At 43.2% G+C, this 12,159-nt stretch overlaps 1 protein-coding gene and 1 non-coding gene across 2 annotated transcripts; both read left to right on the forward strand.

Moving 5' to 3' along the window:
• Positions 1–3,144: 3,144 nt before the first annotated feature.
• LOC131994003 (trichohyalin) lies at positions 3,145–10,915 on the forward strand. Its single transcript, XM_059367228.1, has 3 exons — positions 3,145–8,043; positions 8,074–10,791; positions 10,838–10,915. The coding sequence occupies exons 1-3, from the start codon at positions 3,145–3,147 to the stop codon at positions 10,913–10,915; spliced, it is 7,695 nt and encodes a 2,564-aa protein (XP_059223211.1).
• Positions 10,916–10,923: 8 nt separating this feature from the next.
• Positions 10,924–11,762, forward strand: LOC106085893 (uncharacterized). The gene is made up of 2 exons (XR_009398240.1): positions 10,924–11,303; positions 11,373–11,762. It is a non-coding gene; the product is annotated as an uncharacterized LOC106085893 (transcript).
• Positions 11,763–12,159: the final 397 nt, after the last annotated feature.

Raw genomic sequence — 12,159 nt, forward strand, 5'->3', positions numbered from 1 at the left:
CGGTTCATAACCTGATATAGCTGCCATATAAACCGATCTTGGGTCTTGACTTCTTGACCCTCTAGAGGGCGCAATTCCTATCCGATTGGAATGGAATTTCGCACGACGTGTTTTGTTATGATACCCAACAACTGTGCCAAGTATGGTTCAAATCGGTCCATAACCTGATATAGCTACCATATAAACCGATCTTGGGTCTTGACTTCTTGAGCCTCTAGAGTGCGCAATTCTTATCCGATTTGAATGAAATTTTGCACGACGTGTTTTGTTACGATATCCAACAACTGTGTTAAATAAGGTTCAAATCGCTTCTTAACCTTATATAGCTGTCATATAAACCGATCTTGGGTCTTGACTTCTTGAGCCTCTAGAGGGCACAATTCTTATCCAATTTGAATGAATTTTGGCACGTAGTATTTTGTTATGATATCCAACAACTGTGCCAAATATGGTTCAAATCGGTTCATAACCTGATATAGCTGTCATATAAACCGATCTGGGATCTTGACTTCTTGAGCCTCTAGAGGTCGCAATTATTATCCGATTTGCCTGAAATTTTGTACGACGGATTCTCTCATGACCATTAACATACGTGTTTATTATGGTCTGAATCGGTGTATAGCCTGATATAGCTCCCATATAAATCGATCTCTCTATTTTACTTCTTGAGCCCACAAAGGGCGCAATTCTTATTCGAATTGGCTGACATTTTATACAGGTCTCCAACATATAATTTAATTGTGGTCCAAACCGGACCATATCTTAATATCGCTCTAATAGCAGAGCAGATCTTTTCTTATATCCTTTTTTTGCCTAAAAACTACATATGCGATCCATGGTGGAGGGTATGTAAGATTCGGCCCGGCAGAACTTAGCACGCTTTTACTTGTTTACTTCCAAACTGTATAACTTTTAACAGAACAATCAGATGTGGACACTTTGACATAAAAATGAAAATCGAACCACAAATTCCTTCATACATTTTTTTCTATCAACCAACACGCAGGGGATGTCCCCTATGAATGCAGTGCATTTCGTTGGCAACATTATATGTTTATTGACAGTTGTCTTAAATCTCTGGATTTCAAAGTGGATGGAAAAAACATTAGCCGGAAGACGGTATACGAACGCTTCGGCCAATAGGGCAATAGAGTTGGATACCCTACTGTCCCCAATCAACGTCATCGTTCTCCTCTGTACATGGTCCAGTAGCTTCAGGGATGATTTTGAAGTTCCAGCCCATACATGTGAGTTGTGCTCCATTTTCGGCCTTATGAAAGTGGTGTAGATGTTAAGAAGATGAGACGGAGTGAAGTAATTCTTACACCATTTAAGGAAGCCTAAACACATGAATGTTTCTTTCGACACTTCAAATACATGTTTAGCCCAACGGACATCACTTTGTATTTGCATGTCCAGCACATCATGAGCTTTTGACTGCTCAACATCTATACCGTTAATAGACAAAGATGATCGTAATGGATCAGCGAAACGTTTGTGTAACAACAAGCAGCACTGAGTCTTCTGTGCATTAAAATCTACTCGATTTATTCGACCCCACTCAGAAATGGCCGTCAAATCCTGGCAGAGTGTATCATCCATAACCCGCCTCTTGCTCTCAATCTCTCAAAGATCCGGCCTATGGTCGAATGAGTACGAATGACAGAGATTACTGTCATCCGCAAATGAGTAGATCAAATTCGAAGAGAAGGAGAAAGAACAGAGCCCTGGGGTATCTTAGGAGATATTGTATACCTCAAGCGGACTTTTCGTAGGGATTTTTGAGCACTATCCACTATTCGAAAATCCGACTCCAAATGAAGATTTGACCAACTTTGGAGGCCTGCCAAGAGGCGCCCGGACGACCTATTTTGCACACGATCTCGCTAACACCTCGTCTCCAAACATTTCAAATGTAAAGGAGATATCTCTACCTGTTCTCACACGGCATATTTTTTACTAGTTTTTTTCGACTTTCTCCCACTGTGCGTCGTATGAATCACAAGCTGTATAATGACGATATCATAGTTACACGTATCAAAATACAACGGTTGCGTTGGCTAGGTCATGTTGTCAGAAAGGATGAAGAAGCTCCAACAAGGAAGTCTTTTGAAGGCAATCACGGTGGTAACGCAAACCGAGACCACCAAAAGCCCGATGGAAAGATCAAGTGGTGGGAGACACCACGAACTTGGTGGCAGAGATTTTAGAATAAGCGCAGATGATCGAGGCACTTGGAATGCTATTCTAACTTCGGTTAATGGGACAAATGTTGTGTCATAGCCAATTAAAGTTAAGTCAGTGTATAGAAAAGTTCCTTGAAAAAATTGTGTAGTTTCGATTTAGTTCAATCCACAGAGAACCCAATAATCAAAGTTTGGTTTGGTCCCACACCCCGTGAAATTGTTCCACTGTGTTATGAATAATTTCAAAAAGCGATCCCATATCACATCCATATTTCAAATTCTTATCCTAAACTCATTGCCTTTGTGTAACGAACCAAAAGGATTATGCCTACCAACAACAAAACCAATTTATGTTTAATCAAAATTTTCTATAATAAGTATCTGTGGCAAATAGATTGATATTGGCTTTCAGCCATGAAGGGCAATGACGTCACTGGAGAAAAATATATCTATGAATTTCATTCAGTAAAAGAAACTTCATTCAAGAAAATAGTCAGAAGTGAGAAAAAACTCCAATCCATTACATATCAAAGGATGAAGGATGTTTATAACACTTAGAGCTACAGCTACGGCTGTTGCTGCTGTTACTCCTGCATGGACGACCCATGGTGCACATGTGCGATAAGGAAAAAAAAATAAATTAAATTTTTTTTATTAAATTAAAATTCCCATTGAATGGGAAACGCACCAATTTGCACCATAACTGGCAGAGAAGAATTTTAGAGTATAAAAGCAGCTAGCAAACAGCAAAAGGATATCAGTCGTCACAACGACTACTACGAACGAAACAGCTTAGATAGCACAAATCTCAAAGAGTTGAGTCGAACAGTGAAAATAAAAAATTTCAAAAAGAAATTCACCTTCAACTCATTTTAAATAAATTAAAAAAGTTTTCAAGTTTTGAAACCGAAATTCCAAAAGAAACACCTTTTACCCATCAAAGACCGATTAAGTGAAAATGTTATTTGGTTCTTGGCAGTTGAAAGCAGCTGTCAGCCTTTTATTATTGGCCACTAGTTGGGGACAATATCTAACACGTACTTGTGAAAGGGCCCAGTGCTATGATAGGGCCTACGATTTACGTTACGGATTAAATTGGCAACGTTCCTCATCCTCCTCTGCAGCACTTATTGGCAATGAAAACCATGAATTTGAAAAACATATCAATGAAATAGGACAACGTGAAGAAATCAATTATACGCGTTCGCGTGAGTTACAACGCCATAACTTTTTGGAGCGACGAAATGAAGGTGACCGAATGGTAGGAGATCGAGAAGTGCGAAGAGAAACTCGTGAAACTTCAATGAGAAGGGAACAGCGAGAAACTCGTGAACCACAAAGTGAACAAGGACTCGCTCATCTCAGAGAAACTCGTCGTTACGCCGTCAAAGAGATGCGTGAAGTCCGTCACCGACGTGATGAAAATAAATTGGAAACCCGTGAGCCAAACAGACGTGAGAGGGCAGATAGCCACCAAAGGAATACCGAACTCAACTTTAAGGATGCTGAAACTGAGAGGATTAATGAGGTAAGAGAGCAACGCCAGGATAATGGACGCATGGAAGAAGAACGCAGTGAAGAAGGCTCACGACAAACTCAAAGGACTCGGGAAATCCGAGAACGAGAATCTGATAAAATCGCACGAGAAATCCATGAGAGACGCAATGAACAAGACTCCCGTCGTATCAACGAAGTAGAGTCTGAGAGGAATCGTGAAACTCGGGTGAAGAGCGGAGGTGCTAGTCGATCTAATGAAGTCGAATTTGAGCGGGTACGTGAAGTCCGAGAGAGGCGAGAACGAACAGAGCGTAACGAACAAGAAGCACGAGGATCTAACGGAGCTGAATCTGAGAGGTCTGATATTATCACACAGGTAATACGTGAGAGATGCAATGATCAAGACACCCGCCGTATCAACCAAGTGGAATCGGAGAGGATTCGTGAAACTCCTAGAAGTCGAGAAGACATCACTGACAATAAACGAGATGCCAATCGGTTTAACGAAGTTGAATCTGAGAGGATTCGAGAAGTTCGAGAAAGGCGAGAGCAAACAGACCGCAACGGACGAGAAGCACGACGATCCATCGAAGCTGGAACTGAGAGGTCTCGAGAAATTCGAGAACAAGAATTTGACATAAATACCCGACAAGAAGAAATCCATCACAATCATCGCCGCCAAACCAATGAAGCTGACTCTAAAAGTAACCGGGAAACTCGAGTAAGGAGTGAAGACAGCCGTTACAATCAAAGAGATGCCAGTCGTTCTAATGAAGTCGAATTTGAAAGGGTACGTGAAATCCGAGAGAGGCGAGAACAAAGAGAGCAATCTGAATCTGAGAGGTCTCGAGAACGACGAGAGCGAGAATCTGATATAATTACACGGGAAATCCGGGAGAGACGCAATGACCAAGACACCCGCCGTATCAACCAAGTTGAATTGGAGAGGATTCGAGATGCCAATCAGTCCTTCGAAGTTGAATCTGAAAGGATACGGGAAGTCCAAGAAAGGCGAGAGCAAACAAACCGCAACGGACGAGAAGCACGGCGATCCAACGAAGCTGAAACTGAGAGGTCTCGAGAAATTCGAGAACGACGAGAACAAGAATCTGACATAGATGCCCGCGAAATCCGTGACCGACGAGATGAAAACAATCGCAATCATCGCCGCCAAACCAATGAAGTTAACTCTGTAAGTATCCGAGAAACTCGAATGGAGCGTGAAGACAGCCGTTACAATCAACGAGATGCCAGTCGGTCTAATGAAGTCGAATTTGAGAGGGTACGTCAAATCCGAGAGAGGCGAGAACAAACAGAGCGCAACGAACGAGAAACACAACGATCCAATGAAGCTGGAACTGAGAGGTCTCGAGAAATTCGAGAAACACGACAACAAGAATCTGACATAGTTACCCGCGAAATACCTGACCGACAAGATGAAATCCATCGCAATCATCGCCGCCAAACTGATGAAGCTGACTCTGAAAGTAACCGTGAAACTCGAGTTAGGAGTGAAGACATCCGTTACAATCAAAGAGATGCCAGTCGGTCTAATGAAGGCGAAGTTGAGAGGATTCGCGAAGTTCGAGAGAGGCGAGAAAGAACAGAGCGTAACGAGCGAGAAGCTCGAGCATCTGACAAAGCTGAAGCTGAGAGGTTTCGAGATTCTGATAGAATCACACGGGAAATCCGGGAGAGACGCAATGATCCAGACACCCGCCGTATCAATCAAGTTGAAATGAAGAGGATTCGTGAGACTCGAGAAATTCGTAAAGATAGCCCTGCCAATAAACGAGATGCCAATCGGTTTAACGAAGTTGAATCTGAGAGGATACGGGAAGTCCAAGAAAGGCGAGAGCAAACAGACCGCGATGGACAAGAAGAACGGCGATCCAACGAAGCTGGAACTGAGAGGTCTCGGGAAATTCGAGAACAAGAATCTGACATAGATGCCCGCGAAATCCGTGACCGACGAGATGAAAACAATCGCAATCATCGCCGCCTAACCAATGAAGCTAACTCTGAAAGTATCCGTGAAACTCGAATGGAGCGTGAAGACGACCGATATAATCAACGAGATGCCAGTCGTTCTAATGAAGTCGAATTGGAGAGGGTACGTGAAATCCGAGAGAGGCGAGAACAAAGAGAGCAATCTGAATCTGAGAGGTCTCGAGAACGACGAGAGCGAGAATCTGATATAATTACACGGGAAATCCGGGAGAGACGCAATGACCAAGACACCCGCCGTATCTACCAAGTTGAATTGGAGAGGATTCGTGAAACTCGAGAAATTCGTAAAGACAGCCCTGCCAATAAACGAGATGCCAATCGCTCCTTCGAAGTTGAATCTGAGATGATACGGGAAGTCCAAGAAAGGCGAGAGCAAACAAAGCGCAACGGACGAGAAGCACGGCGATCCAATGAAGCTGGAACTGAGAGGTCTCGAGAAATTCGAGAACGACGAGAACAAGAATCTGACATAGATGCCCGCGAAATCCGTGACCGACGAGATGAAAACAATCGCAATCATCGCCACCTAACCAATGAAGCTAACTCTGAAGGTATCCGTGAAACTCAAATGGAGCGTGAAGACAGCCGATACAATCAACGAGATGCCAGTCGGTCTAATGAAGTCGAATTTGAGAGGGCACGTGAAATACGAGAGAGGCGAGAACAAACAGAGCAAGCTGAAGATGAGAGGTCTCGAGAACGACGAGAGCGAGAATCTGATATAATTACACGGGAAATCCGGGAGAGACGCAATGACCAAGACACCCGCTGTATCAACCAAGTTGAATTGGAGAGGATTCGTGAAACTCGAGAAATTCGTAAAGAGAGCCCTGCCAATAAACGAGATGCCAATCGCTCCTTCGAAGTTGAATCTGAGAGGATACGGGAAGTCCAAGAAAGGCAAGAGCAAACAAACCGCAACGGAAGAGAAGCACGGCGATCCAACGAAGCTGGAACTGAGAGGTCTCGAGAAATTCGAGAACAAGAATCTGATATAGATGCCCGCGAAATCCGTGACCGACGAGATGAAATCGACAATCATCGCCGCCAAACCAATGAAGCTACCTCTGAAGGTATCCGTGAAACTCAAATGGAGCGTGAAGACAGCCGATACAATCAACGAGATGCCAGTCGGTCTAATAAAGTCGAATTTGAGAGGGCACGTGAAATACGAGAGAGAGAACAAACAGAGCGCAACGAACAAGAAGCCCGAGGATCCAAAGAAACTGAATCTGAGAGGTCTCGAGAACGAAGAGAGCGAGAATCTGATATAATCACACGGGAAATCCGAGAGAGACGCAATGACCAAGACTCCCGCCGTATCAACCAATTTGAATCGGAGTGGATTCGTGAATCTCGAGAAATGCGTGAAGACAGCCCTAACAATAAACCAGATGCCAATCGGTCTAACGAAGTTGAATCTGAGAGGATTCGGGAATTCAGAGAAAGGAGAGAGCAAATGAAGCACAACGAACGAGAAGCGAGCCGATCCAACGCAGCTGAGAGGTCTCGAGAACGACGTGAACAAGAATCTAACATATTTACCCGCGAAATCCGTGACCGACGAGATGAAAACAATCGTAGTCAACGAAACAACGAAGTCAATTCTGAGAGGAATCGTGAAACTCGAGTAAGCCGTGACAATCGAGGAGATGCCAATCGGTCTAAGGGAGTGAATTTTGAGAGGGTTCAAGAAGTCCAAGAAAGGCGAAACCAAATGGAACACAGCGAACGAGAATCACAACGATCCAACGCAGCTGAATCTGAGAGGTCTCGAGAAATACAAGAACGACGAGCTCAAGAATCTGACATAACCAACCGTGAGGTCCGCGAGCGACGAGATGAAAACAATGGTAGCCAACGAATCAACAATATAATTTCTGAGACGATTCGTGAAACTCAAATAAGGCGAGAAGACAACCGTGAAAATCAACGCGATTCCAGTCTCTCTAACGAAATCGAATCTGAGAGAATTCGGGATGTCCGAGAAAGGCAAGAGCGCAGCGAACGGGAAGCACGACGATCCAACGAGCCTGGAACTATGAGGTCAGAACTCCGACGAGAGCGAGAATCTGACGGTGTTACCCGGGAGATCCGTGACCGACGAGATGTTAACAATCGTAGCCAACGAAACAAAGAAGTCTATTCTGAGAGGATTCGAGAAAGTCGTGAAGACTATCAACGGGAAGCCAGAGGCTCCAGCGAAATCGAGTTTGAGAGGATTCGTGAAGTCCGTGATAGGCAAGAGCAAAGAGAGCGCAACGATCAACGATCAAACAAAGCTGAAACCGAAAGGACACACGAAGTTCGTGAGCGACGTGAGCACGAATCCGACTTTATTACTCGCGAGGTCCGTGATGCCAGCCGCCAAATCAACGAGGTCCGTGATGTCAGCCGCCAAATCAACGAAATAGAGTCTGAGAGGATCCGGGAAATAAGAGAACGTCGTGAAGACAGCCGCAGCAATCAACGAGATGCCAATCGATCTGATGGAATTGAGTCTGTGGGGATTCGTGAAGTCCAAGAAAGGCGAGAGCAAAGAGAGCGCAACGAGCGAGAGGCACGCCTATCTAACAAAGCCGAAACTGAAACGTCTCGTGAAATTAGAGAACAACGTGAACAGGAATCTGCTGTAAACACTCGGGAAGTTCGAGAGAGGCAAGATAATCGTGAAACCCGCCTACGAAACAACCAAAGCGTATCTGAGAGGATTCGTGAAAATCGAGAACGGCGTGAAGGCAGCGGTAACAATCAACGAGATGTCAATCGTTCCAATGAAATTGAACCTGAGAGGATTCTTGAAGTCCGAGAAAGGCAAGAGCAAAGACAACACAACGAGCGTGAGACGCGTCGATCTAACAAAGCTGAGCTAGAGAGATCTCGTGAAACAAAAGAACGACGTGAGAGGGAATCCGTCATAATTACCCGCGAGATCCGTGACCGACAAGATGAAAACAATCGCAATGGTCTTGATACCAGCCAACGAATCAACGAAATCGAATCTGAGAGGATTCGTGAAAGACTTGACCGGCGATCTAGGGAAGCTGACTCTGAGAGAGATCATAATATTGAAGAACGACGTGAGCGAGAATTGGGCATAGTCAATCGTGAGGTCCGTGAAAGGCGAGACGAAATGAATCGCAATAAACAAGACTACCGCCGTCAAACTATCCGCCAAGAAATTCGAAGTGAAATTCGAAGAGAACAGAATGACAACTATGAACGAGACTTACAGCGCTCCCGAGAAGTCGAATATGAGAGGATTCGTGAAGAAAGGCAACGACGAGTCGAAGATAGAGAACAAAGGGAGAAAGACGAACAAAATTTGCGTATAACTCGACGACAAGAAAGCCGACAAGAACAAGAGCGACGCGAAGAAAGCATTGCAAGAGAATCTCGATTACCAGAAGTTAGTGAACGACGGGATAAACATCGTCGAGATTTGGGAGATCGCAACATGCGAGAGAGTCACGAAGTCCTACAGAGTGTTGAAAAACAGAATCGCAATGAACAAGTTAATCAACGAGACGCTGAATCAATGGAAAGAAATGAGGTAAGAGAGCGACGCGATGAAAATCGACGAGAGAAAGAACAACGACAAGAAAGAGAAAGTCGGCGATTAAACTCTGAAATAAATCGCGGTGTTGAAGAACGCATCGAAAATCACAATGAACGAATTTCACGCCAATCCAGAGCCATTGGAGCTGAACGAGATTCTCGTAGAATTCGACTAGATGTAAATAGACGAGCGAGTGAAGACCGAAATGAACGAGAAACTCATATGAATGAAGATCAGGAACATGTTTCCCGCCAATCTAGAGCTTTTGAATCTGAAAATATTCGTGAAGTACGAGAACGACGTGAAGGCAACGGACGAGAAAGGGAAACCCGAAATGTAAGAGAACTTCGTAACAGCGAAACTCGAGACCGACTTGAGCATGGTAAACAAGTAGATCTCAATGAACAAGTTTCACGCCAATCAAGGGACTTTGAATCTGAAAATATTCCTGAAGTACGAGAAAGACGTGAATCATTGCGAGAAAACGAAGGCCGAAATGAACGAGAAATTCGAATTAGAGAAGCTCGAGAGAGACCCCAATCCAGAGCCATTGTATCCGAAAATATTCCTGAAGTACGAGAACGGCAAGAGAGCTACGAACGTGAAAGGGAATCACTAAATGAACGGGACTATCGCACCAGCGAAAACCAAAATCGACGAGGAATTCACAGCGAACGAGTTTTACGCCAAGTTCGAGAACGGCGAGATGACATTAGACGACTAAGCGTTAACCGAAATCAACGGGAAACTCGAAAACGAGTTGCACGCCAATCTGAAAATATTCGTGAAGTTCGTGAAGACCAAAATGAACGAGAAATTCTTTCCAGCGAATCTCGGGAACGGGACTCTCGACGCAATGTAAATAAACGAGAGAGGGAAGGCCGTAACGAAGGCCAAACTCGACGTGTTGACTTTGAAGTGATCCGAGAAGATATACGCCGCAGCGAAGATAGTAATGATCGAGACTCAATGAGATCTAGGGAAGACGAGAGGGACAGCCTCAATGAACGCAAAGCTCGACGATTTGAAGAAGCAAGAGTTCAACGAGATACTCGGCGATCCAGCTCTGAGATACGTCGTGAAGCAAGAGAGCGACGTGAAGAAGCAGAAAGACATAAGGTAGAAGAACGAATTGAACGAGAGACTCGACGATCCAACTCTGAGGTGCTACGTGATGCGAGAGAGCGACGGGAGGAAGGCGAACGAATTGAACGAGACATTCGACGATCAAGTCAAGCTAATCAGCTGGTGCGCAATCGCGAAGTTCGGGAGCGACGCAGTGAAAATGGGTTTGATGAACGGGAAATTCGAGGCAATGAAATAAGATCCGATGAACGGGAAAATCTGGCTGTTCGAGAACGACGGGACCATGAAATTAAAATCAAAAAAGTACGTGAAGTACGAGACTCACGACAATCCAAAATGTTTGATTCTGAAGAAGCTCGTGAACGACTTGATGAACGAAACTTACCACGATCCAATGAGTTCGAATCTGCAGAGATGCGAGAACGGCGTGATGGATTGACATACCGAAATGGTGTTGATAGGCATTCCCGGGCAGAAAACTCTCAGCGAACTATTGCAGACAGATCTGAGAGAAATCGAGAAGCCAGGGAAAATCGCGAGGAATCTAATCGTAGAGAACGAATTGTGGCAGCTCTGATGCAAAAGGCTCCCGAAGTTAGAGAACATCTTGCTGAAAACCGACATGACCAAGGTCAACGTACTGAACTAAATTCTCGACGAGTTGCCGAAAAAGAAATTCGGGAACAACGAGAGGAAAACAGGCTCAAGGAAAGAAGCCGAAATCAACAAGACTCCCGACGAATTATTGATGCGCCAGAAACTCGTGATGAAAACCGACGAGAACGAGAAAATACTTTCAATACACGACGGGAATCGCTACAAAATAAAAGCAATCGTCGCAACATTGAAGAAGAGCACCAAGAAACGCCAAGCCTATTGCTAAAGAAAGGATATTTAATTATAGGCCAAGGTTTTATTTTGGCCTTTGTTATTGCTCAATCATTAAATGGCAAAAGGGAATTCCAGTGAGTATTCCAAAGTCCTCCTATTTAGGATAAAAACCAATAATTTGCTCGTATTTCTTTCTCATTCAGATACCAAAACATACCTCAGAAATTGCGCCAAGCTGTTGGCTTGGTTGGATTTTAAGCACCTCCATGACTTGACCCGAGCATACGAACCTCAGATGACAATTGGCAATGTATTAAGCACTACTGTACATAGTTACTTTTGTTGTTTATATTAGTGATGAAGTTATAGAAAGGAAAATGTGTACCTAAAAGCAAAATTGATATAGTCATATACATACATAACGATACTATATAGTTAACCCATGTTACTTAATGTATAATTTAAACATAAATATAAATATATAGTTGTGAGCAACGAGTTTAACTGATGCAGCAGGTATACAATTATTATGTGTTAATTTAAAACTAACGAAAAATATTTTATGAAAATAAATAATCCGATATGCAATGTTATGTTTGTGCATTTTATTTATAGGACGTTTCTGGGAAACAACAACAGTTGCGGGGAACAAAGTAACATTGCAATAAACGAAAAAATTCAAAATTGCATAACTACAGGAAATATTGGCGAAATTTTGTCAAAGCGAAAAGGTAAATTTACCAAATTTTCATTTCTAAAAAAATATTATTTTCTAAATTTTAAAAAAATTTCATTTTTATAGGACATTTTGTCAACATTTCATTTCTTAGGAAATTTTGTTAAAATTTCATTTCTATAGGAAATTTTGTCAACATTTTGATTTCTATAGGAAATTTTGTCAAAATTTCCTTAAAGAAGGAAATTTGTTAGAAACTTTATCCTAAAGCAAATTTTGTCAAAATTTCATTTCTGTAGGAAATTTTGTCAAAA

The sequence above is a fragment of the Stomoxys calcitrans genome, chromosome 4 (genome assembly GCF_963082655.1).
Source record: "Stomoxys calcitrans chromosome 4, idStoCalc2.1, whole genome shotgun sequence".
Taxonomy (NCBI): Eukaryota; Metazoa; Arthropoda; class Insecta; order Diptera; family Muscidae; genus Stomoxys; species Stomoxys calcitrans.

What these genes read in the sequence shown, in the direction of transcription:
- LOC131994003 (XM_059367228.1), top strand. Translation starts at nt 3,145, where the DNA reads ATGTTATTTGGTTCTTGGCAGTTGAAAGCAGCTGTCAGCCTTTTATTA. An exon ending in CCGACTTTATTACTCGCGAG is followed by an intron (nt 8,044 to 8,073) that starts GTCCGTGATGCC and finishes CAAATCAACGAG; the next exon opens with GTCCGTGATGTCAGCCGCCA. An exon ending in GATTGACATACCGAAATGGT is followed by an intron (nt 10,792 to 10,837) that starts GTTGATAGGCAT and finishes GAACTATTGCAG; the next exon opens with ACAGATCTGAGAGAAATCGA.